The 25,817-nt window shown below is 43.5% G+C and overlaps 1 protein-coding gene across 9 annotated transcripts in view; it reads right to left on the bottom strand.

The window, feature by feature from the left end:
• Nucleotides 1-25,817, bottom strand: part of MTMR3 (myotubularin related protein 3) — a 254,003-nt gene that overhangs the window by 7,827 nt on the left and 220,359 nt on the right. For 7 of the 9 annotated variants that reach the window (XM_043529931.1, XM_043529925.1, XM_037878479.2 and 4 more), the window contains 10 exons: nt 23,051-23,256; nt 22,692-22,823; nt 18,373-18,484; nt 17,372-17,567; nt 16,829-17,014; nt 15,028-15,198; nt 13,581-13,726; nt 11,385-12,807; nt 2,780-2,890; nt 2,139-2,227 (listed from right to left, as the gene is read on the bottom strand). In XM_043529931.1, coding sequence (XP_043385866.1) covers nt 2,139-2,227; nt 2,780-2,890; nt 11,385-12,807; nt 13,581-13,726; nt 15,028-15,198; nt 16,829-17,014; nt 17,372-17,567; nt 18,373-18,484; nt 22,692-22,823; nt 23,051-23,256 — 2,772 coding nt within the window. The remainder of the gene's footprint in view (nt 1-2,138; nt 2,228-2,779; nt 2,891-11,384; nt 12,808-13,580; nt 13,727-15,027; nt 15,199-16,828; nt 17,015-17,371; nt 17,568-18,372; nt 18,485-22,691; nt 22,824-23,050; nt 23,257-25,817) is intronic. The other 2 variants (XM_043529930.1, XM_037878482.2) reach the window with 1 other exon arrangement.

The raw sequence follows: 25,817 nt of genomic DNA, 5'->3' as shown, positions 1-25,817 counted from the left end.
CTCATAAAGTCCTTCCAGCTACTGGAAAGGATGTCTTGTACTGGCAAAAAGCATTCTTGTGCTAACAGACGTGTCCATCCAAAAACCAAGCTGTCAGGTGAAGCATCCATGAATCGGGGTGCCTGAGTCTGCCATTGTGTTGTGTTAGCAGTTCCGGAAATGCCTGGAGCAGGAGCGGAGGATGTTTTGACATGCAGAAAAGAAGGCAGCGCCAGAATGGAGCAATCAGAATGACTGTTACTCTCTGCCGCCACAGTTTGTGGAGGACGTGCAGTAGGAGTGGTAAGGGGGCAAAGGCATAATTTGTCTAGTCTACCAGTCAATGACCGGAGCATTGCCCTGTGAGCAGGCACCAAGTCCCCATCTTAAGCAATAGTGAGTGCACTTGGTGTTGGTGTGGGATGCAAGGAGGTCCATGATCAGAGTCTCCCAGCAACCAAAAATGTCCGCGACTACTATGTCGTGTAACTCCCATTCGTGGTTGGTTACAAAGCTCCTTCTGAGAGTATCGTCAATCACATTCTAGGTACCAGGAAGGTAGGCTGCTGACAAAAGGATAGGATGTTCAATGCAGCATTTCCACAAGCATACCACTTCCGTACACAGCGTTGGAGATCTCATGCCCTCTTGTTTGTTTATGTAGTATACTGTGGTGGTGTTGTCCAACATGACGAAGATGTGACAATAATGGATAGCTGATACGAACACATGTAACTGCTTTGTGTACCGTCCGAAGTTCATGGCTATGCTCTGGCGCGGGGTCCATAGCACTGGTACTCATGGCAGATTGTTCAGGCTAATGTACAGGGGGTTCCCCAGCCAGGATCTGATTATGGCCCCATAGCGACCTCCATGAGGTGCTTTTTGAGGTGGAGAGCTCGGCCTTCTTGTGTAGAGGCAGGGAAGGAGAGGCAGATACTGAACCTGGACCCAGTGTGGGCTTCCCCCCAAACAGCACAAACAGTGTTGGTGCTTGTCGCTGATGGAAAATGAGCAAGGGCAGGAAGCGCAGACTTAACGTCTTCAGCATAAGCTATTACCAGGCCCGGGTACTGAAAGGGAGGTGAGGTGGGGATTGTTTAGTGGGAAAACCGCTGATGTGGTGAAAATTACTACAAAAATACAATAAAATCCTAACTATGAACAAGAAGTAAAAAAACCAGTTTTTCTAGAAAGTATGGAAAACGCATCACCTGTGACAAGAAGACAGCAGAAGCTCCGACTTGTACTACACGGCACTGAGAAGGAACAGGAGATGCTGCCCTACCCTTTATCACCTTGGGTGAAACCACAAGGCGGTGCAAGGGTGCATATGTGGATCAACGAGCGATATTACTTTGAAACGTTCTGGCTTCAGTTGCATGCACATAACCCTCAGTGGAATACAATCTTTACTGCACTGGCCTCGGTAGCACTACAAAAGTAATTTTCCCTCTCTTGATATTCATCCCTTCTTGTCAACTGTTAAGAACAGGCCACTTCCACCTCAATTGAATTGGCCTTATTAGCACTGACCCCCCCACTTAGTAAGGCAACTCTTTTCATGTGCTGTGATATATATACTGCTTACGGTATTTTTCACTCCATGCATCTGATGAAGTAGGTTTTAGCCCAAAAAAGCTTATGCCCAAATAAATGTGTTAGTCTCTAAGGTACCATAAGGACTCCTCGTTGTTTTTGCTGTTACAGACTAACACGGCTACCCCTCTGAAACCTGAAAAGGTTGTGATTCCTATGTTGATTGTACTGAATGGGAAAAGGTGTAGACAATATTTTATAACACTTACATTTACTTAAAAAAATATGCCTGCAAAAAGCAGACTGTCTCTGAATCACAATTTAAGGGAAAAGGAAGCTGACTCTTTGAACGGGTACGGAGCTGATAGCAGGTTTGGCTTTCGAAATAGACATTGCAAATAAATTGAGACCCAGGAGCAAAACCAGACTTTTTCCCCCAGAGAAGGCTGGATTCCTTGCTTCAGCAGCACGTATGGTCCTCCTACTCTAGAATTTCTCTTATCCAGACATCCTTCCTAGTCTTTCCTAATTTAAGAGAAACAAAATTGTCAATTCAACTCAGACAGCCTCGCTGTTCAGCTGCTTCCCCTTTCACATTTAACTCTCTATGGACAGGTTACCTGCAGTGGTGCTTCCTGCTGGCAAGCCAGAATGTACTGTCACAGCCATAGCAGTGTGCAGCTAGGTGGTCTGGAAGCCATCGAGTCACCTGTGAAACACAGAACACAAAGACAAATTTGTCAAGGAGACAGCCCTTGAAAAACCAGTCTGGCCTGAGCTTATAAAGCCCATGAAGAGCACAGAGATGGATGTGCCCCTGGCTACTTAAATTGAACAGATTCAATCCTGGCAATAATGAAAGAAAGAGAAGACAGAAAACTTCTCCTCAGAAACTGATCCACCAAATTCCCTCCAGCCACACAGAGAAGTCCTCTAATGTATAGCTCACTGATTTCTTTCTATACTTCAAAAGGTACCCAAACCATACATGTTTACAGGGAATGTGTTAGTTCAGGGTTCCTTCAGCTATTGTCTTTCCTTGGTTTCTCAAAAATTGTTCAGACACCTGACAGCAGAGGGCTCCTTGGCACAGATATTTGAAGTGTTAGAGATAAGTGAGGGCAACAGGGATAGTTTACAAGAACTGGTGTGTGACCATGGGGCTGTAGTATAACCATGTTATGGAGAATCATGTCCTAACAGAAGGAAAGAGGGAGGAATATCACAGCATAGGCATATCAGACAGGGTTTTAGTCTGTACCTCTGTGTCCTGTTTATCCACCTGCTCCCAGCTGGCTTCAGAGAAAATCTCTGTGCTGCAGCGAGACAAGCAGTTCTGATCCAGATTGCTTTCCGAGTCGGGTATTGAAGTCTGTTGGCAAACAAACACAGCTGAACAGAACCTGCACATACTCCCACTTCCACATGAACCAGAAGTAAACAGTTGGGAAGGGAGAATCTGTGCACCTCCTGCTAGGAAAAGATAGATTATGCTTGGACTGGAGGGGCTCAGGTCAAGTATACTTTCATACCTATAATTTAGGTTGTGCCAGTACAGACAAGAGTTCTATCTGGGATGGGACTAAATGTGCATCAAGTGAGGCAGTTTGCTTGTGTAATGGTGTACTGCAACAGGACAGAATGAAATTGTTATCCCTTTAATGCCAGGACATGGGGTTAAAATCTACCTGCTGCGGTGTACGTGCAAGATTCCGGACACATAGCACATGATTAACAGTGGGCACCTCACAAATCTCATAGCTGTACCCTGTCAATCCAGTTTCTCAGACCTATCTCCTTTCCAAAGCTCTTTCACTTTAAAAAGCAATATTTATAATATATATGCCTTGCTGTTTCTGATAGTTCCTTTGGGAAGATGCAAGTTAAAATCAAACATGTGGAGGTAAGGATTAGAGCCCACTTCCACAAGTGGACTGATGCTTTCTTGCCAGGTTGAACTTTATTTCAACTGACTTTGGTCAAAGGACACACACGACAGCTCTTCCAGACATGAGAGATTCAAGAACTTTTGTTCTCCACCTTTCAGTGCTGGAGAGTTGGTACCTCTGATGCTAGCTTAGAGAATATATCTATCAAGACCGGGCAGAAATAAAAGGTAGAGACTAGGACCCAGGTTTGTAAAGGTATGTAGGTGCCTAAAGATGTAAATAGGCACCTAAGTGCTTTTGAAAATCCATTTCAATCTGCCCTCAAGTTATACATTGTGAAGGCCCTTATCTCAATAAGAATACTTTGAATTAAGCCAGTGGGTCACATTTCTGTCAGGAACCCAAATTCCAGCTAATGAGAGAAGACCATTTTGAATGATGCTCAGCAGACCTAGCATTCACAATATCAGTATTTAGCAATTATTATATTAGTTGCAACCTCAATAGCCCAAGAAGTTGATGCAAGTCTTTCCAAATGAATGCACCTGGGACTATCCAGCCCCTGTGTCAACTAGATCCCTTTGCCACTTCCAAAGAATGCTTATAAACATTACTCCTGGGGGAATTCTGCGCCACTGCGCAATGCAGAATTTGTGCAGAATTAATGTTCTGCACAGAATGTCCTTTTTCCCCTCACAGAAATGGTTCTGCAGAGCTGCTCGCTGCCACTGGACCCAGCAGAGCCCTGCTCCCCAGCTCACAAATAGAAGACACTGCCAGGGGAAGGGGGAGGAGGAGCTGGAGGGTTCCTGGCAGCTGCAGTCCCCGGCACGCCCTGAAAGAAGGACGTGGCGTGCACTACAAGGAACTCCATACAAGCCCAGGACCCAGCATCAGGGTGTTTCTTCCTCTGGATCCCTGGGCTCTGGGTTTGTGAGTATATGGGATGCGGGGCATCTGTCAGCTGGGCTGTGAGGGTAGGGGGTGCATATGTCTGGGCTGGTGGTGCCCTACAGCTGGGCTCTGGCGGGTTAGGGGTGCAGGTGTCTGGGCTTGGAATAGGGGGTGTAAATCTCTGGGCTGGGGGGACGACCTGTGGCTGGGCTCTGGGGGGTAGGGAATGTAGGTGTCTGGGCTGAGGAGGCACCCCGTGATTGGGCACTGGGAGGGAGGGGGTGAAGGTGTCTGGGGCCCTGGCTGGAGGGGGAAGAGAAGCAGGAACTGGGTTGTCATAGGGGTTTCTTTAACTCTCTAGTCCTGGGGGAATTTTTGTTGTTGTCTGTATTGTTATAGACATAGTTGCTGACAGATATTTTGAAATAAATTATCAAAATAATTGAAACTGGTGTGATTATATAATGTTATTTTGACAAATAAAATGTGCAGAATTTTGAAACATTGTGTGCAGAATTTTTAATTTTTTTGCACAGAATTCCCCCCAGAAGTAAAACCTTTAAGTATTGTAAATGTAAATGAAATATACACACTACATTTAAAAAAACGAAGCATCCGATGGCACCTAGAAGTGGGGTTTTTTATGCACAAAAGCTTATGCCCAAATAAATCTGTTAGTCTTTAAGGTGCCACCAGACACCTCGTTGTTTTTGTGAATACAGACAAACACGGCTACCCCTCTAATACTTGACATACCACATGTGTGTATAGAGAGTGAAGTTTTCATTATTATTATAATTTCTACTGTGGTAGTGCTCAGAGACATCATTCAGGATCAGTATCCCAACGTTCAAACTGCTGTTCAAACACATAGGAAGACATGGTCCCTACCCCAAGGAGTTTACAATCTGAGAATTCCCTTATGCCTCCCCTACCATCCTCATCCTTTCCATCCTCCCCCCCATCCCTTCTCTGCTGCTTTCCACTTCCCTCTCTCTAGCTCTTCTCTCTTCCCTTCTCTAAATTAACTGACAGGCCTCTGAAAAAAGAAGCCACAAACAAAGCTGCTTGCTGGTATTGGGGCTTCAAAGTTCCAGTGGCTCCTGACGTTTGTTTTTTGAAGCTACGCTACCAACAAGAAGCAGAGTGAGGCAGGTGCATTGGCTTCTTTTTTAAAGTCTTGTTACTGCAGTTTAATTCAAACAGGAGGAGTAGGCAAAAATAGGTAGGGGGAGGAGGATTGAAGCGAATTTAAAAATTTCACCACACCCACATGTGAAAAATGTATTTGCTTTACCTATGCATTTCATATTTACAATTACAAACTTGTGGATACTACACAATTTGTAATCTTTGTATAGTACCCATAATGTTGCAACAACTACATACATGATGTAGTCTAGCTGTAGCAAACATACTACAATCAAACTATGCTCCAGATTCAGGTCCTACTCTAACTGTTTAAGGGTATGTCTACACTACGAAATTAGGTCGAATTTATAGAAGTCGATGTTTTAGAAAGCAATTTTATACAGTCGATTGTGTGTGTCCCCACTAAGTGCATTAAATTGGCGGAGTGAGTCCATAGTACCGAGGCTAGCGTCCGCTTTCAGAGTGTTGCACTGTGGGGAGCTATCCCATAGTTCCCGCAGTCTCAGCCACCCATTGGAATTCTGGGTTAAGCTCCCAATGCCTGATGGGGCAAAAACATTGTTGCGGGTGGTTTTGGGTACCTGTCGTCAGTTGAGCCTCTATCCGTGAAAGCAACGGCTGACCATCGTTTCATGCCTTTTTTCCATGTGGGTGCCACACTGCTTTCAGCAGACGGTGCAGTACGGCTGCAAACTGTCATCATCGAATGACCACTTCCGCCTCCACTCTGCTCTCCTGGTGCTATGAATCCACCTCGCAGGTCCTCCATATGACTGTCGTCATCCACTGCTTCCGCTGGCACTCTGCTCTCCTGGTGGTCTTGCAGGATCCTATATATGACCGTTGTCATCCGCCGCTTCCGCTGCAACTCTGCTTGGCTGCTCTTGTCTTGCCATACCACGGCAAGTGTGCAGCCCACTCAGCTGTTGTGTCCTGGCAGCAGACGGTGCAGGAGGTCTGCAAAACTGGTCATCCAACCACCGCTTCCCCTGCAACTCTGCTCTCCTTCTCTCCTGCAGATGCCATACCACGGCAAGCATGAAGCCCACTCAGATCACCGCGGCAGTTATGAGCATTGTAAACAGTTCATGCATTATCATGCAGTAAATGCACAACCACAACCTGCAAAAGCAGGCGAGGAGGCGACAGCAGCACAGTGATGAGAGTGATGAGGACATGGACGCAGACTTCTCTCAAAGCACGGGCCCCGGCAATTTAGCCATCCTGCTGGCAATGGGGCAAGCTCATGACATGGAACGCCAATTCTGGGCCCGGGAAACAAGCACAGACTGGTGGGACCACAAGTGTTGCAGGTCTGGAACAATTACCAATGGCTGTGAAACTTTCGCATGCATAAGGGCACTTCCATGGAACTTTGTGACTTGCTTTCCCCTACCCTGAAGCGCAAGAATACCAAGATGAGAGCAGCCCTCACAGTTCACAAGCGAGTGGCAATAGCCCTCTGGAAGCTTGCAACGCCAGACAGCTACTGGTCAGTCAGGAATCAATTTGGCGTGGGCAAATCTACTGTGGGGGCTGCTGTGATCCAAGTAGCCAACACAACCACTGAGCTCCTGCTATCAAGGGTAGTGACTCTGGGAAATGTGCAGGTCATAGTGGATGGCTTTGCTGCAATGGGATTCCCTAACTGTGGTGGGGCCACAGAAGGAACCCATATCCCTGTCTTGGCACCGGACCACCTTGGCAGCCAGTACATAAACCGAAAGGGATACTTTTCAATGGTGCTGCAAGCACTGGTGGATCACAAGGGACATTTCACCAACATCAACGTGGGATGGCTGGGAAAGATACATGACGCTTGCATCTTCAGGAACTCTGGTCTGTATGAACCAGCTGCAGCAAGGGACTTACTTCCCAGACCAGAAAATAACCACTGGGGATGTTGAAATGCCTAGAGTTATCCTTGGGGACCCAGCCTACCCATTAATGCCATGGCTCATGAAGCCGTACACAGGCAGCCTGGACAGTAGTCAGGAGCTGTTCAACTATAGGCTGAGCAAGTGCAGAATGGTGGTAGAATCTGCATTTGGACGTTTAAAAGCACGCTGGCGCAATTTACTGACTCAGTTAGACCTCAGTGAAACCAATATTCCCATTGTTATTACTGCTTGCTATGTGCTCCACAATATCTGTGAGAGTAAGGGGGAGACGTTTACGGCAGGGTGGGAAGTTGAGGAAAATCGCCTGGCCGCTGATTACGCGCAGCCAGACACCAGGGCGATTAGAAGAGCACAGTAGGGTGCGCTGCACATCAGAGAAGCTTTGAAAACCAGTTTCATGGCTGACCAGGCTACAGTGTGACAGCTCTCTTTGTTTCTGCTTGATGAAAACCCACCCCCCTGGTTCACTCTATTTTCCTGTAAGCCAACCGCCCTCCCCTCCCCCCTTTGATCACCGCTGGCAGAGGCAATAAAGTCATTGCTGTTTCAAATTCATGCATTCTTTATTAATTCGTCACAAAAATAGGGGGATAACTGCCAAGGTAGCCCGGGAGGGGTGGGGGAGGAGGAAAGAATGCACTTCACTCCACATTGCACTTCAAATCACTGAATGCCAGCCTTCTGTTGCTTGGGCAGTCCTCTGGGGTGGAGTGGTTGGGTGCCCGGAGCCCTCCCACCCTGCGTTCTTGGATGTCTGGATGAGGAGGCTATGGAACTTGGGGAGGAGGGCGGTTGATTACACAGGGGCTGCAGTGGCGGTCTGTGCCTTTCCTGCACCTAAACCATACGCCGGAGCATATCAGTTTGATCCTCCAGTAGCCTCAGCATTGCATCCTGCCTCCTCTCATCATGCTGCCGCCACCTTTCCTCTTGATCCCGCCACCTCTCCTGTTGCTCTTGCCACCTGTTATTTTGTGCTTTCCTGGACTCTGATATTGTCTGCCTCCACGCATTCTGCTGGGCTCTTTCAGTGCAGGAGGACTGCATGAGCTCAGAGAACATTTCATCACAAGTGCATTTTTTTCACCTTCTTATCTGCCCTAGCCTCTGGGATGGAGATGCTAGTGACAGCGTTGAAACATCTGCAGCTGTGGGAAGAAAAAAAGGGAGAGTAAAATTGAAAAAGACACATTGGCCATTTAAAAGGAGGAGCTGATATTTTTGGGTTAACGTGTAGCACAAACCCAACTAACCCACCCTCCTCCCCCCAATTCTCTGAGATGATCACTTCACCCCTCCCCCCACTACGTGGCTAACAGGGGGTATGATTTCTTTTTAGCCACAGGCAAACAGCCCAGCAGGAACGGCCACCTCTGAATGTCCCCTTAATAAAATTCCCCTGTTTCAACCAGGTGACCATGAATGATATCACTCTCCTGAGGATAACACAGAGATAAAGAACGGATGTTGCTTGAATGCCAGCAAACACCGGGACCACACGCTGCCATGCTTTCTTATGCAGTGATTCCAGACTGGTAAAATGTCCTAACATGGAGAACGCAATAAGGCTGCCCCCCCCCCCCCCCCCCCCCGAAACCTTTTGCAAAGGCTTCAGGAGTACTTCCAGGACAGCTTCATTGAGATGTCCCTGGAGGATTTCTGCTCCATCCCCAGACATATTAACAGACTTTTCCAGTAGCTGTACTGGCCACGAAAGCATCCCAAGTCTTCAGGGCAAATTAATCATTAAACACGCTTGCTTTTAAACAGTGTATTATATTTACAAAGGTACACTCACCAGAGTTGCCCTCTCTGCCTTCAAGGCCTGGGAGCCCAGGTTGGGAGGGTATTGGCTCCAGGGTGATCAACAGTTCCTGGCTGTCGGGGAGAATGGTTTCTCCGCTTGCCTGGTGTGCGCTGTCTTCAACCTCCCCCTCCTCGTCATCCTCCTCGTCCCCCAAATCTTCATCCCTGTTGTGTGAGACTCCCTTGCAGGAGTCTACATACAGGTGTGGGGTAGTTGTAGAGGCACTACCTAGAATTGCATGCAGCTCATCACAGAAGCGGCATGTCTGGGGCTCTGACCCCGAGCGGGCATTTGCTTCTTGGGTTTTTTGGTAGGCTTGCCTGAGCTCCTTAAGTTTCACGCGGCACTGCTGCGGGTCCCTGTGATAGCCTCTGTCCTTCATGCCCTTGGAGATTTTTGCAAATATTTTGGCATTTCGTCTTTTGGAATGGAGTTCTGATAGCATGAATTCATCTCCCCATACAGCGATCAGATCCCGTACCTCCCATTCGGCCCATGCTGGAGCTCTTTTGCGATTCTGGGACTCCATGGTCACCTCTGCCGATGAGATCTGCACGGTCACCTGTGCTGATCAGCTTGCCACACTGGCCAAACAGGAAATGAAATTCAAAAGTTTGCGGGCTTTTCCTGTCTACCTGGCCACTGCATCCGAGCTGAGAGTGCTGTCCAGAGCGGTCACAATGGAGCACTCTGGGATAGTTCCCGGAGGCTAATACCGTCGAATTGCGTCCACACTACCACAAATACGACCCGGCGATATTAATTTCAGTGCTAATTCCCTCGTCGGGGAGGAGTACAGAAATAGATTTTAAGAGCCCATTAAGTTGACAAAAATGGCTTCCTTGTGTGGACGGGTGCAGGGTTAAATCCATCTAATGCTGCTAAATTTGACCTAAACTCATAGTGTAGACCAGGGCTAAGAAGCTTTAATGTGGCAAAGCCATAAAAACTGGCTTTAGCAGCACCTGAAGACTCCTCTTTCTGTAAGGGAAATCCCCGGGTGGCAGAGGCAGCATAGCAACTTTAGGTCACTACCGCTACTGAGCCTACTTTTAGGCCACACCTTTGAGGGAAGGGGACATGGCCCATATCCCTGTGCCTCAGTGGCTCCCAGCTCCCAGAACAACCACCTTTGCACCAGCCTCCTTGTGAATTATGCCAAGGACCAAAGAGCCAGTCAGAGAATCATAGATGATTAGGGTTGCAGGAGACCTCAGGAGACCTGCTTGAAGCAGGACAAACCCCAACTAAATTATCCCAGCCAGTCCTATAGATCTAGCTCAATAAATTATATGTAATTGTTTAAAAGGTTCTCTCAACCATTTTATGAGCACAGCAAAAACTGGGTAAAGGCACCGTGATTAGCCTCATTCCACAGCACACCCAAAGTGTGTGTAAATTAGGACTGTCAAACTATTAAAAAAAATAATCACGAGATTAAAAAAAATAGTTGCGATTAATCAGTTTTAATCGCACTGTTAAACAATAGAATACCAATTTAAATTTATTATAAATATTTGTGGATGTTTCTCTACATTTTTAAATAAATTAATTTCAATTATAACACAATACAAAGTGTACAGTGCTCACTTTATATTACTATTTTTTATTACAAATATCTGCACTGTAAAAAAGATAAAAAAAAGAAAACATCTACAAGTCAAAGCATAAAAGGGCATATGAATAATGACCATATCAGGCACATAAATACCTTGCAACACCGGCTACAATAATGCCATGCGAATGCCTGTTCTCACTTTCAGGTGACGTTAATAACAAGCGAGCAGCATTATCTCCCGCAAATGTAAACAAATTTGTTTGTCTTAGTGATTGGCTGAACAAGTAGGACTGTGTGGATTTGTAGGCTCTAAAGTTTTAAATGGTTTTGTTTTTGAGTGCAGTTATGTGAAAAAAAAAATCTACATTTATAAGTTGCACTTTCATGATAAAGAGATTGCAACTGAAAGTGAGAACAGCATGTCCTTTTCAGTATAGACTCATAGGCCTGGAAGGGACCTTGAGAGGTCAGCTAGTCCAGTCCCCTGCACTCACGGCAGGACTCAGCATGACTAAAACTTTTTAAAAAAAAATTACCATAACCAAAATTCACTGTCTAACCAAACAACACTTCTTACCAAACAGCTGACTTAGTACTGTGGGCTCCAGAAATGTGATTAACCAATCCATTATTGTCAATAGTGGCTGAATTACCATTACACTTACCACTTCGTCCCCATAATCACCACTGAAACGTAGTGAGCTATTCAGGTACTGGCTCTCCAACCGGCTCCTCAACTCCTGCACTTGCTTCTTCAATATCTCCACTTCCTGCTGATGCCCAGTTTCGATCTGACGCAGGCGCTGCTGGATAACATCGGTGTAGATTGGCATCCCATCATCATCCAAGTGGCTCCTGGTGGGTTGGTCTGGGCTGCTAACTGTCTGTTGCCTCCCAGAATGGCCATGCACCCACTTATGGTGCAAGTTCCTCAAGTGAAACTGGGCAGAGCTACAACTAGCTGTAGAGACCTGCCGCCTCAGAGAGGCTTTGATCCTATCATCCTCTCCATTCATACAGTGTCCATTTGCTGCAGGGTTTTTCTGGGTAATACTAAATGCTGCAGGTTTCTCTGTCACCATGTTCTCAGTCTCCAGCTCCCCATTACACACAATCTCATCTTTACATTCAGCTAAAGGCAAGGCACAAGGGGAAGGCATTGAGCTGTGTGTGTTGCTGCTGTTAGAAGTCCTGTTTACTTTTGTTCCCAGTCTGTGTAGCTCTATCATGTTTTCCCCCTCAGGTCTGTTTTCAGTCGTTTGAAAAAGTTCCTCAGCATTGTTGTCCATCAGACAAGGTCCATGGCAAGGGCCTTTCTGAATCAGCTCTTGCTTTGCTCCAATCTCTGTTAAAGTTTCAGTAGAACTTTCCATGTTGGATGTTTTTGCCGCATGTTGGATTGTGATGGGCAATGGAGGGCTGGACTCTGGAGTACTATAAGGGCTCTCTGCTTCTATATGAAGTCTACTAACACCTTCCTCCACATTCTTCTGAATGTCACTACTTACAGTACTCTCCAAGGGGACAGTCTGTAGTCCTTTCATCTGAGGTAACTTCTGGATACCGTTACTGAAATCCATAGGCTCCTCCTGTTGTCCTTTAAGCTCAGAAGAACCTTGTGAAACTGGATGTGGATTGGACACTGGATTGTTTATTAACGTATCTGTATCCACCTCAGTCTTCTCACAGAGGCCATCAATATACCCATCAAAATTTTCAGCTCTGTTCTCCTTACCCAGGATAACCTCATCCACATCCTCTTTGCCTGTTGTCTCTAGGGTACCCCTCAAGAGCTCCTCCAGACCAACATCCTCTTTGGTGGCCTCCTGCAAAATGTTCTCCATCTGTCCCTCTGCCACGCCCGCTGCAACTGAAAGCTCTGCTCCAACAAGAGCCCTGCCTTGTTTGCTCAGGCTGTCCTCATCAAATGGATCATCCCCTGGGTTGCCAAGGCTGCTCAGCTCCAAGGACCTACGGTGCTCTTGCCACTTTTCATTTAGGCTGGGATCACTACTACGTCGGTTAGTTGTAGGCATGTTGCTGTCGCAGGCCATTGTCAGATTGTCAAACGATCTTGTCTTTGGTAGCCTACAGAGGTAAAAAATCAGAATCAGAAGTTACTTTTTAAAATGTTTAATTACAAAGGTTATTAATGAGCTTCCCCATTTTGAAATCACCACCAGCTACTCAATACTGTGGAGTTCTGCAATGCACTATGATATTATCTAACAGTACAGTCTGATAATTTGTGGTTCAAAGCTGCTCCAGCACCTTCCAGGCCTTCTCTCTCCATCAAGAAAATTTCTTTGACTAATCTTCAGACATTCCCAGAATCACCCCTCCACACCAAAGCTCCATTTCCTAACTAGCATGCACCCAGAATCATTTTACTGGAAAAGGCTTCTCTAAAGACAAGGGAAGCTGTAGTTACATGAATGTAATACAAGAAAAAAAGCAGTGTGCAAACGAATGCAAGGCAGCCCTGAAGGTGCTATATCCCATGGTATTCTGACCTCCACAATACAGAGGCAATATACTAAAGCAGAATACATTATGCCATTGGGGACAGTACCTGGGATGTTATTGGGGGATACTCCGTATACTGAACTGTGTTTTTTCTGTTAATTTATTCCAAACCTATTTTCTGCTCTGATGTGTTTGTTACACAACAATCCAGGAAGCTGAATACTTTCAAAACTGAAATGACCACACAGGGGTTTTTGTTAGCCATTTAAACAGTCCCACCACGAAAATAGTGAAAAAGCACCTCCCTCCCACACCAAGTGCTCCTCTCCTTAAATCCCACAACATTCTCTGTTGATCTTACTTTACAGGATGGGATTTCTGGGCTCTAGCCTCACCTGCCCAGAGACTGATCTTCAGGGCTGGAGCCTGGAACTGGGTAAGGGGCACAGGTGTCATCCGCAGGGGTGGAGGGGGAAGAACATGGCAGGTAAACAGCACTCCAGAGCATTAAATTACGGACATGACACACGGGATACAGCACCTAAAATGAGAAAATATGGCATGTTCATGTTTAGGAATGTTAACCTGTCTCTCTCCAGGACTTTTGCTACTTTAATTTTACAGCTCAGGTTCGCAGTCCAGAGATTGTACTGGATCCCCAGATAATTTGGGGTCTAAGCAGCAACAATGGCATTTTTAATAATTTACTCATAGCGATCAAGTTGTTACCCTTGCCTTCAGATATGGGGATTTGGGGAGGGGAAGGGTTTAAATAACTTAGAAAAATCTTTACTTCAATAAACACTGACATTTTAACTGTTCTCTACAGGTTTTTATGGCATGTCCATCACCACACTATCTGAATGCCTAATATATTCTTCTATCAAATATACATAAAGATGACTGTGCCTCTCCCCCCCAGTCCCTTGTGAGAGTTTATTACTATGGGAGAACTAACTGAAAACATGAAAGTGATTAAATTAGATATGTGCAAAGACTTCCATAACATTTTTTGTTATGCCAGTTTTTTGACAAAATTCTCTGGGAGTTTAAGATATTTTATGACACAACCCTTATCCCCCAAGTGTAACTTGACAGAGATCTCTTGTTGGTAACCATATCTTGTCAAGCACACAAAATATTTTATTACAAGGAATACAGCATATATCTGATATAGAGATACTCTCTATGGCTGCATTTGGTATGTCCCAGTGGTCTGCTGAAGACAATGTAAAGTAAGTTCTTCAGAAAGATGGCTCTGATGGTGTGGGAGTGCATGGCATAGCAGAGGTGAAGCTAAGGCTATTCAAACCCTTGCTATGGCACTCAAATGGTAACTTATCCAGTGGGCAAGCTGAGGCATATACATAAAAATGGCCATACTGGGTCAGACCAAAGGTCCATGTAGCCCAGTATCCTGTCTTCTGACAGTGGCCAATGCCAGGTGCCCCACAGGGAATGAACAGAACAGGTAATCATCAAGTGATCCATCCCCTGTTGCCCATTCCCAGCTTCTAGCAAACAGAAGTCTAGGGACACCATCCCTGTCCATCCTGGCTAATAGCCATTGATGGACCTATCCTCCATGAACTTATCTAGTTCTTTTTTGAACCCTGTTATATAGTCTTGGCCTTCACAACATCCTCTGGCAAGGAGTTTCACAGTTATCTCTAGGCAGTACATTCGTGGAACAGGCAGTCAAATCATCACCCACAGGAATAACTGGGATGCTTCCTTGAGGTGGATATTTTTGGGACAGTCACTTTCCCCCACTCCGACACTTGTAATGCAGAATCCCTAAAGGGACTCTCCCATAGCTGGTGGGGAATAAATGATACATACAGTTTCTGATTGGGAGGAGTAAAGCAGGTTTTTGAAGGCTTTGTTTGCTGCCCGCAGCAGAGACCAGACAGAACACGTCCTTTCTTGAGTATGTTTTTCTCCTCGCTCCTTCGCATTGTTGCACAGGAATGTACCAAAAAGGCAAGAGTAGGTGTGCTGCACCAATTTGACCTGTACAGACCAATACAGACAGAGTCACATGGCAGCACATATGGTGTATGTGAAAGATATAATTTTCACGCTTAAGAGGCAATGAATCTACCATTCACATGAGGCTGTATATGTAAGGCTTTTGTGGAGGATGCCATATAAATCTATTTAGCATGCCTTCTTAGAAAGCTAATGACAAGAACATACCAGCACAATGGGCTCCTCTCTATGATGCACCATCATATTTGAATTATATAAAATGTTAGGAGGAAATATAACATAACGGTTGCATGTTTATTTACATGCTGTGTCTAAAACTGACATACTGAAACCAGGGCCCTGGAGGATATGGGAGAGAAGGGAATTTTTGATACAGTTGTCACATAGCATCAGTAAAGTAGAAAAGCACAGAGCTGGCAGTAATAATAGGTTATCTTCTGTCTTGTGGCACAAATGGAGACACAGAAAGCTCACCCAGTCTAGATTGTAGCTCACTCCACACTATAGCGTCAACCCAGCAAAGCCCTTAAGCATGTACTTATCTTTAAGATGTTAATGCTCCAACTGACTTCAAACAGGATTATTTGTGTTAAAAGTTAAGCACATGCTTAACTGGTTTGCTGGATTAGGGCAATCAGCTCTAAAAACACCGGAAGATGGAAATGCTCAAGGGATTGGTGAAGTATTATAGAAACTTTCTCCTCTAGGTTGCCAGTTCAAATCCATCCATATAGTTAGTGACTAACAATTACGGTGTGACTGGCTTGGTGGTGTGAAAGTAGAATGAATTATATTGAAATTATAATTCATTAAAGAAATGCTACTTGAAGGGTTTGTTGAAATATAGTTGTCAGGAAGAGAAACATTAAGGAATGTGAGACAATGGGTTCTCAAACTAATTAACTCAGAGTTCCTACTGAGCTAGGAGATTGGTAAACGTTAGTATGCAAATAAGATATGTATGTATATTTGTCAGTTTCTGCTTCCTTTTGTCTCTTATGTTAAATTGGCTTTGGCTTAGCTGTATAAATAAGTTAGCTTGAGCCTCAGAGAGGGGCTCACATATCTGGGTGCATTGGCAAAGCGCTTTGCTAATAAACAGAGTGGTCTGACAAATTATGTGAGTCCTGAATCTGACTTTGACAGTGGCCTTGAGATGTGACTTCAGTAGTCTTAGCCAAACTTCTCAGAGGACAGTTGTCAATATCAGAAAAGCCACACTTTCTAGGCAATTTCAGCAGAAAAAGAGAATAGAAACTCCTTCTTGCTCTTAAGAGACATCCCCTCCAGGTGAGGATGAAATAGCGTAGTGGAGAAGTGCTGGGGAAGTTTGCATTACCATTACCTGTGCTGTCCCTATTCTGTGGACATTTGAATCCAGGACATGATTTCTTTCTTTATTTAAAGTTTAAAGGAAGTCCTAGAAGGCCCCATCCCTGCTTTCAGAGAGAACCGGTTGCAGATTCCATGACGACTAGTGGTTTTGTCTGCCAGACAAGGCTCAACAGTTGTCACATCTCCTTATTAGGCTGCACTGTGGCATAAGGTAGATGGGAAAATTGGAAACCCCTCAGGGCTATTCTGTGTGTTAGCTCTGTCTACTGGTTTAGAAGTATTTCATAAAACAGTAATCTCTCAAGCCACAACTCACAAGGAATGCTTCGTTAAACTCGAAAGAGCAGGGGAACTGCCTCTGGAGCTGATGGACGCAGTCCAACCACTGCAAAAATACTGGGCAGCGCTCATTTAGGTCATCCGAATTCTCACCATGGCCACAGCGATCTGCAAACTTGTGGCCAAAATCCAGCCATTCCATCTCCACTAGCACCTGGAAACCCTGCAGGAAAGAAAGTGTACTTGAAGGTCTCCAGATTTTTTGTCAATCCAAACGTAACAATTTTCCAGGACACTATCTGAGACTTCTCATGGGAAGTATTCATGCTTAATATACCTGATTTCTTTTCAGAATTAATCATGTTTTTTTTTCAACCTGCTTTTCTTCTATTTAATTCCCTTCACAATTAACCCACTATATCACTCAATAGCATCCATCAGATGCAGCAAGACTGGTGATAACATTTGTACTTTTCCAGATGAAGAAACCTGAGTTCAATCATGCATAGCCTTCCCTATTAATCTGCAAAGAAACCCAAACTTGGCCTCCCTCCCATGCATCAATGGATGGTTTACAAACCTCTATGGTCCTGTAATACGGATCTAGCAGCAGTTTGGACAGTGCCACTATCTGTGGGGTTCGGTCCCAGCCATCCGAGCAGTGCACCAAGACCGGTCGCTGGTCTCTGTCTACTGCGTGCACTACCAATAGTGCAGATTTCAGAAGCACAGACAAGTGCTGCAGCCATTTGGTACTTTCCAGTGCTGATAACCAACTAAAGAAAAACCAAAGGAGGATAGTTTGTGCTCTTTTTAATGTTTCCCAGCTGAGATCTTTGAATTAAAAAAAATCAGAGTGATCATAATTAAACTCCTATTATAGTACTAAACAATGAGTGCTTTCCTTGAATCTATTTTTCACTTAAATTGTCTTGTTAATGCTCTCACAAGTTTGCAGGAAATACAGACAGTCTACTTAGTGAATGTGAAAGGCTCGTGGCACCAAATGAAGAACCAGGAGAAACTGTTAGAGGAAAGAGGGTTGAAATGCTGCAGCATTCTGGGAAAGATTCACAGTCAGAAGACCCCTCAGGTATTGTCACTGGAGGTCAGTTATACCATGGAAATGATGGGCTGGATCTCCAGGGTAAGGATATTAGGCATGTGGTAAGTTCATGGAGCAACACTAGTGCCTTTCAAAGGAAATTAAGATTGCTACACACTTCTGGGGTTAGATAGCACGTTACAATAGCAGTTTTAGAAAATTAGGGGAAAGCTGAAATATTGCAGGATGCACAGGTGAGACTAACCAAGCCCACCTGGCAGTTATACACTCGAATATTAAAGTAAAGGATCCAATTTTGATCCCAGTCTCATTTGCTATCTCCATTTTAGAATGAATGAGTCAGCTTTTGCTCAAGCTATATGAAGTGAAAAATATAACTGTAGCATATTTACAAAGAGAAGGCTGTGGAAGAACAAACACCTGCTTAATTCAGTCTAGAAAATATCAGGGGAAGAATGAGAGTTAGACACAAAAATATAATTTAAGAAAGAAAAAAACCTCAAATGCCCACTTACTTTCCTGGGTCTGGCATCTGTGTGCAGAGCAAGCGCAGCGACTGAAAGCTCTTCCGGATAGAATGGATGTTTGCCATTCCCATGAACACCACTTCACAATTTGGATAATACTCTGTAGAAAATTGTAAAAACCAAGAGGAGGAATTAAAAACAACATGAATATTAAGTTAAAAAAGCAGCTTTTCTATAAAAACAAACTGCTGCAGTTGTGGACTGATGAAATAGTGCTGTTTAGCACAATTTCCTGTAGACAAAAATTTGTGCTTTGACTTCTGCTGGTATTCCAGACATTACAACAAACGGTGGTAAAACTGAAAGTGCTGGTAACTATTGTGACACTATAAAGAAAATACATGTGCTTGTTTCTCTACTGAATTTATGATGAAAATCTAAGTCACTGTGCAGACATATGAATCTTCCTTGCTGTTTGCTGTTAGGTGAAACAACAGGTTAATGCATTATTTTTTCACCTCTGCAGAACTGGTTTCCAAATTGACTTAGACCATAACAGAACTAGCACACAATTTGGTATATGTCTGGCAATGTCTATTAAGCAGAGGGCCAGGGCCAGGACCAGGAGAGTAGTGGTGTTTAGGTCCAGAGAGAGGTCTATTGGCAAAAGATTGTTGAGGTTTTTTTATTTATTTGTTTTTTTACTGTTCCATTTCATACCACAAGAAGCAGTGCACAGACAGCTCCCCCTAGGGGTAGTGGTATTACACTACTAGAAGTTATACAATGCTCTAAAAAGACAGAGCAATCTGAAAATAACTGTCAATTCATGATTGTCCTTAAACCTTAACATTAACGATGATTCACTTCCCCATACCTCTTGGGAAGACCAAAGAGGTTACTTACTTCACCCCATCTACTGTGTGGAAGTGACAAGTGTCACTCAGATGAGAAACACTCAAGGCTGCAGTAGACAGAGAATGGAGGGGACTATTTGTGCAAGTCCTAAGAGCTATCCTCTGGACAAACCTGTAGTCTATACTCAAACTACTCACCCGAGACGGGTTGGCAGGATCAGTGTAATAGGGCACCCTACTCATAAGAAGTGCTCAGGATCAGCATGTTTCAGGATCATGCCCTTTACACCATCCCTAAGTTTATCTTACCTCTGTACTATGCATCTCACCAGCTGATAGCAGATTAAATAAACTGCCCCGTATGAAATACATTCTATGTCCTGAGGGAATGGACTTTAAATAATATCAGGCTGCAGTTCTGTCAAGTGTGGCCTACTAGTATGGTCTTCTTCCTGGACCACAGGCACATCTGACACACAAACAGAGGACTTTAACAAATGCCTCTAACCTTGTGGTTGCATCTATGGTCCACATAAATTGGATCCCAGAGCTCCTGGAGATCTATCCTTTAGCCCACACAGCCTGGACGATTTGGTGCAATTTGCAAGACAGTAAATATTGCGTGCAACTCTTTGACCTTACACTCTTTTACTCTGTTACAAACTGAGGAGAGAGATCCGCAAAATTCAACAGGGTTAATTGCTGATCCGAACATAAATAATATTGTACGCATATCCCAGAACTTACAGGCTAATGCTTTAGAACCAGATTGTGCCATTTAGCCAGTGGCTTACACTGGGAATGGGGTAGAGAAGTACTGCCCCAAGTGGAGCTCCAGGAGGCACCAACTTCCGCTCCCCACCAAATTCCCTGATGTGTAGGGGAGTGCACAGAATCAGGGGGGATAAAAATCAATGACTTTTTTTTAATAAAAAAAATTGGATTTCTTAAATTTAAATCGGATTTTTTTGATAAAATGCTTTTTGAGGAAAAAACCTATTAAAGATAGTTTTAATTAAGATACATCATAGCTCAAAGATATCTCATCATGGAATATGGATTATAAATTCTAATTCTATAGTATGAGACAATATATTCATGTAATGTTTAAGAAAAGTTTTGTAAATGAGTTCCAATAGTTCATGGATTAGGGACCCAATCTTATGGGGTTCCACAGGCTTCTGTATAGATTATTTAGGTTAATCTTTCTATCTACCCAATGGGACTCAGTGCTCAGTCTAGAAGATACCATCAGAGATGTTTAGTTTTGCAGTTCTCAGACTGTGGACTTGTGTATCCAGAGGTAACATGCTTGTTAACAGCAAAAATGTTTTAAAATCAATAAATAATATACAGAGGTGAGAAATAACAGACCTCAACTCTATTGTCCCTCTGCAAATTTGTGTACACAGAATCAATCCCTTATCTCCCCCTAAAAGTGCAAAGTTTCAAAAAGTTCAATGAATAGAAGATTGTTGGGGGCAGAATAGATCTGGACAAGGAGAAGAAGTCTGGAGATAAATGTCAGAAGCGAGGGACATATGCTTGTTTTGTTAAAATATTATGTTTGCTGTTGAAGAAAAAAATCCAGAACACTTAACGTTGTTGTTTTAGTTAAATAAAACAATTTAAATGTCTGTCTGGTGATGTTCTCCTCCTAATACAGCATGGCAAGAAAATCCTCCAAATATTAATGATTAACCTGTTGAACTGGAGATAGTTCACCTCCCAATGACTTCATAAATATCTGCTTCAATTACCTTTGGTAAATGAAATAACCAAACAGTCATTCATTTTCTGATATAGCTGTAAAACTAATCTGAAAAGTTTTCAGAATAAATCACTGTATAAAAATGTATAGTGTGTACCTTCTAAAAATGAAACCTACATCTATTTCTGAGTTGTGAAGAACAGGTATTAAGGTTATAACAGCCAACAAGAACGCACTTTTATGTAGAAAACCATGATTAAATCGAGTCTTCCTGACTAGTGATTTAAATTATGATTTAAATAAATCAAATCCACCCAGCACAGGATGAACCATTTCCTGGAATGTGCCCTCCCCGCCCCCAGCCATGCCTTGCTAGCTCCAAAGGCTGTGCAGAGGGCCCCTCTTGTTCAGGGACCTCTTTGGGATGGATTGCATCCTATGAGTGCATGGAGCGCACAATCTCTAGCCCTTGCATAGAGCGGGGAAGAAGGCACCTTTTCTCTACCACCTCTAATCACCATGCTAAAGCCAGGGATAATGTGGCCCCTTCTGAGCCATGAAGACATTAACCAAACTATTTTTTAAAAGTCAGCAATATTTGAAGATAAAGCATACGGTCTGTGAAAGGCCAACAAACTGCTCCTTACAAAGGCTGTTACACTTAATGGTTGTATTCTGACTTCATCTCCAGAGTGTACTGTTGGATTGACTGTATTTTATTAAAAATGTGAGCAAGATTTGAGTATCAAATCTAATGAAGCTAACATAGCTGTCTGAAAATTCCTTACAAACTGTTCAAGCATCCTCATCTTGAAACTCAAGATAAGTTGCTGTACTGCATTGTGCTTTCTATTTAGATAGTTCATTCAATTAATCATGAGCTCCTTTATACTTTTTGAAAGCTATATGGACATTTAAGATCTCTCTCACCACGGGCAACTATGCCCCAAAGTGCAGCTATTTTGGTCAAAGATCTCAGAGGTCCATCTTAGATATTACTGAAACAGCTTTGCCTTTCCTACCTGTAATTTTCCTGTCTGGTATTTTCCCATATTCTCCAATGATGGAATTTAACCAGGATATATTCCCATTTGCTAATGGTCATCAAAAAGCTTCCTGCTCATACTACCCACAATTCACAAATGGCGATAAAGAACATGGAATATAATAATCCTGGGTAAACTTCACAAATGCAGGATAAATATGTATTTCAATTACATTTGAATATGGGAACTGTTCCAGAAATACTAAGAGTGCTGTGTCTCTGTAAACAAGTTTCCCTCACGTATAACAATCCTGCAACACTATTACCCATGATGGTTTATTGAGTTTTGTTTTGGTTTTTCTCTTGTATTTTTATAGTTAATCTACATATTAATCTTTAGTGTGTTTTTATATTGCATTTAATCTTAAATATTTGATTCAGTGAAGAAAGACCATTCAACATACTGTACATAGTTCAGTGTTAATTGTATATTGTTACTGATTTAGTCTTATGCTTTGAAGCACAGCATCATCTGGCAACTAAATCTGTCCCTTTGAAGTAAGTACAGGCTGACTACACTGGGTTTTCATGCTCCATGATAGCTATATTGATACAAACTTTCATGCAGATGCATTACACCAGTGTAAAAAGTTGTGACTTGCATCCATGTGACTCTAAAGGCTTGCAACAGTGTTGTAACTACACTACGTGGTGCAAAACCCCTCACTGTAGACAAGCCCCATGCCCCTTTAAATGTGTATCTGTCCTTTTGATTACCTTCATATAAACTGATCTGAGAGCAAACATTACTTACCTGGGCACTCACAGCCTCCACCTTTGGCCCTGTTAGCCACAGCAGCTGCATAAGAACGTGCATCCAAGATTAAAAGCTTCTGAGGCTGGATGGCCAAACTTTCTGCTCCTGAAGCATTAGAAATTGAGGAATCTATGGAAAGAAAAAGGACAACCGAACAGTAATTAAACAAATACTTCTGACACTATCTGCAACAAACAGTCATGCAGGAACCACAATATGTATGCACTGTGTATAGAGGAATCCTACACACTCTGTAAACACACAGGCAACCCCACATATCTTATACTATACACAGGAGATCACACTCACATACAAAGCTCTAGCCATTTCAGAAATGGAGGGGCTTGTGAGCTCACCAAATTCCACATCGGAGAGGTCCCCTCCATTGGAGAAGTCTCTGGAACAGTTTCCATTCATTAATTTGCTGCTTTTGGACCTAGAGTCTGAGGCACATGCTTTGGCCACTGACTGGACAAGGTGTTCGTCATCCGCATTTCTCCAGCCCCACCAGCTGACCTCGGGCTGTCCACAACGGGAAATTACTGCCCCATTACACTGGTGCCTACACAGGAAAGAGTAAGAACAGCTAACTATAGCCATCATATTAGCGCCCTAAATAAAAGAATCAGTAGAAACTAAACCACATAGAACATTAGGAATTAACTAGCTTGCTGCAGGGTTTTAAATCATATCAATGTTCTAGAGGCACATATACCCTACAGATTCATATATAATTGAAGGATGCTCCATAGGAACGTGTTCCACACTTGTAGGATATTTGAGTCAATTGCTGTAATATGAAAAGATTAAATATAACAGTCAACATAAGTCAATCTTGGTGCCCAGGGATATGGCTACACTGCAGTTAGACACCTGCAGCTGGCCTGTGACAGTTGATTCGGGCTCACAGGGTTCTGGCTACAGGACTGTTTAATTGCAGTGTAGATGTTTGGGCTCAGGCTTCAGCCCGAGCACTGAGACCATCCCAAGCCCAAACTTCTAAACTGCAATTAAACAGCCCTGCAGCCCAAGTCCCATAAACCTGAGTCAGCTGGCGCAAGCCAGCTGCAGATTTTTAATTGCAGTGTAGACATACCCTCCATGTTCCCGTCAGTGAAGAGAAATGCTTCTAAGTAATCATAAGAGAAACCAGATTGGAGACTATAAAAGCACAAGGGGAATTTTCCATCTTACATTCTTCCCTGCCCTCCCTCTCCCAGGACTACTCCCCTTTCTCAAGATTCCTTTATGATAGATCCTACCATTTCTCTGACATAAAGCAGGTGGATGGGGTTCCCTTTGTAGCCTCTCAACACTGATCACAACATGACAAGAATGGTTTAAAAAGTAACACAGACATTTCCTGAATCTGGGGGCTTCTGGTACCAGGCTGGTGATGGTGCTGCAGAGACAAGATTTCCCTGTATGCAGTGTTGTGTTGCAACTAAACGTCTCACGTGCTTCATGAGGACAGATCAGCCAAAAGGAGAAATAGTGTCATGATGGAAAATTAAGTGCCTGAGTCCGTACACCTGTACTCATGTGATTAGTCCTTCCTCACTCAAGCAGTTCCATTGACCTAAGTGGATGGATGTGCATGAGTAAGGACTGCTTGCGTGAGTGAGGGTTTGCAGGGTCCTGGAACTGGATGTGTGTATGCATAATGGTGCAGAGGACTAGAAAGTCAGGGAGAGAGGTGACACTATCAATATAGGATGTCATGTGATAGTGAGATCACGGAAGAAAGGAGTGATTGAAAGTGGCTGTTTATCTGGTGCTTACTGGGCAATGACAAACGCATAGTAAAATTAGTTTTGTTTATTTACAATAAAATTTCTCCAAGTCTATATAATCTTTGTATATATGAACAACAGTTTACTTTAAAGTCTCAACTAATACTCAATTTTATTACAAATAAAGTGAAGATTTTGATATAAAGGGAAGGCATCTGACCACCACAAACACGTTGTTTTGAAAACAAGCTTCCAGAGAACCACTTCCATTGCCTGCATAAACAAAACAGTCAAAAAAGTGTTTTGTTTTTTTAAATATAATGACATTTGCCTTTTTTTTACTTTCTAAGTGCTGGTGCATCCTACTGCTGCCAATCATAGAATCATAAAATATTAGGGTTGGAAGAGACCTCAGGAGGTCATCTAGTCCAATCCCCTGCTCAAAGCAGGACCAACACCCACTAAATCAAGCCAATGGAATACATACTCTCACTTCCATCCATCCAAAAGGTTTACATCTGGCTAGACATTCTCTACAAAACTCTCCTTGAATTTCATTAATAATACTTTGTATTCAAAGGATCTCTATGAATGTTAACAAAGGAGGTTTAAGTATCGTTACTACCATTTTGCAAATGTAGAATTAGAAGCAGAAGTAGAATTCAAGAACAGGACACGTCTTCTGACTACTAGTTTAGTACTGTATTTACTGGATCACACTACTACTTATCTACATAGAGTTTATTTCTATTTCATTTCAGGAAAATTGCAGATACACATTCCTTAAACCAGGTTCCCCTAAAGCAGTAGTTCTCAAAATTTTGTACTGGTATCCCCTTTCACTTAGCAAGCCTCTGAGTGTGACCCCCCTTAAATATATAAAAAAGTGTTTTTAATTTATAAAACCGTTATAAGTGCTGGAGGCAAAGCGGGGTTTGGGGTGGAGGCTGACAGCTCACGACCCCCCATGTAATAACCTCATGACCCCCTGAGGGGTCCCAACCCCCAGTTTCAGAAACCCTGCCCTAAAGCAAGGCCACACATGCCAAGGAGCACTGTCAGAGCCAGAATCCACATTTGAAAAGCATACATGCATCAACTCTAGTTTCAGCTTCTTAGGGCACATTAAAGGAAAGTATTTTACCAGTTTTCTTGCCAAAAACAAGCTTCACTTGAACCAAGAGGTTTTTAATCCCTTCTAACCAGCAAACTGAATGAAACAGTAGGCCTGTAAATGTCTTGACTCATTAGGCCAAATCTAAAGTAAACCTGCAGATCTATAATACCCTAAAGAAGCCCTACCTGAACTTCCAGGTCTGTAACCATTGCCTCTAGACCACGATAGCCTCCTGGGCAGTGATGGGGGTGGGGAAGCAAAGCATCAGCCCCT

This window comes from Chelonia mydas, chromosome 15, assembly GCF_015237465.2.
Source record: "Chelonia mydas isolate rCheMyd1 chromosome 15, rCheMyd1.pri.v2, whole genome shotgun sequence".
Lineage (NCBI taxonomy): Eukaryota > Metazoa > Chordata > Testudines > Cheloniidae > Chelonia > Chelonia mydas.
This window is presented reverse-complemented; position numbering and strand designations above follow the sequence as displayed.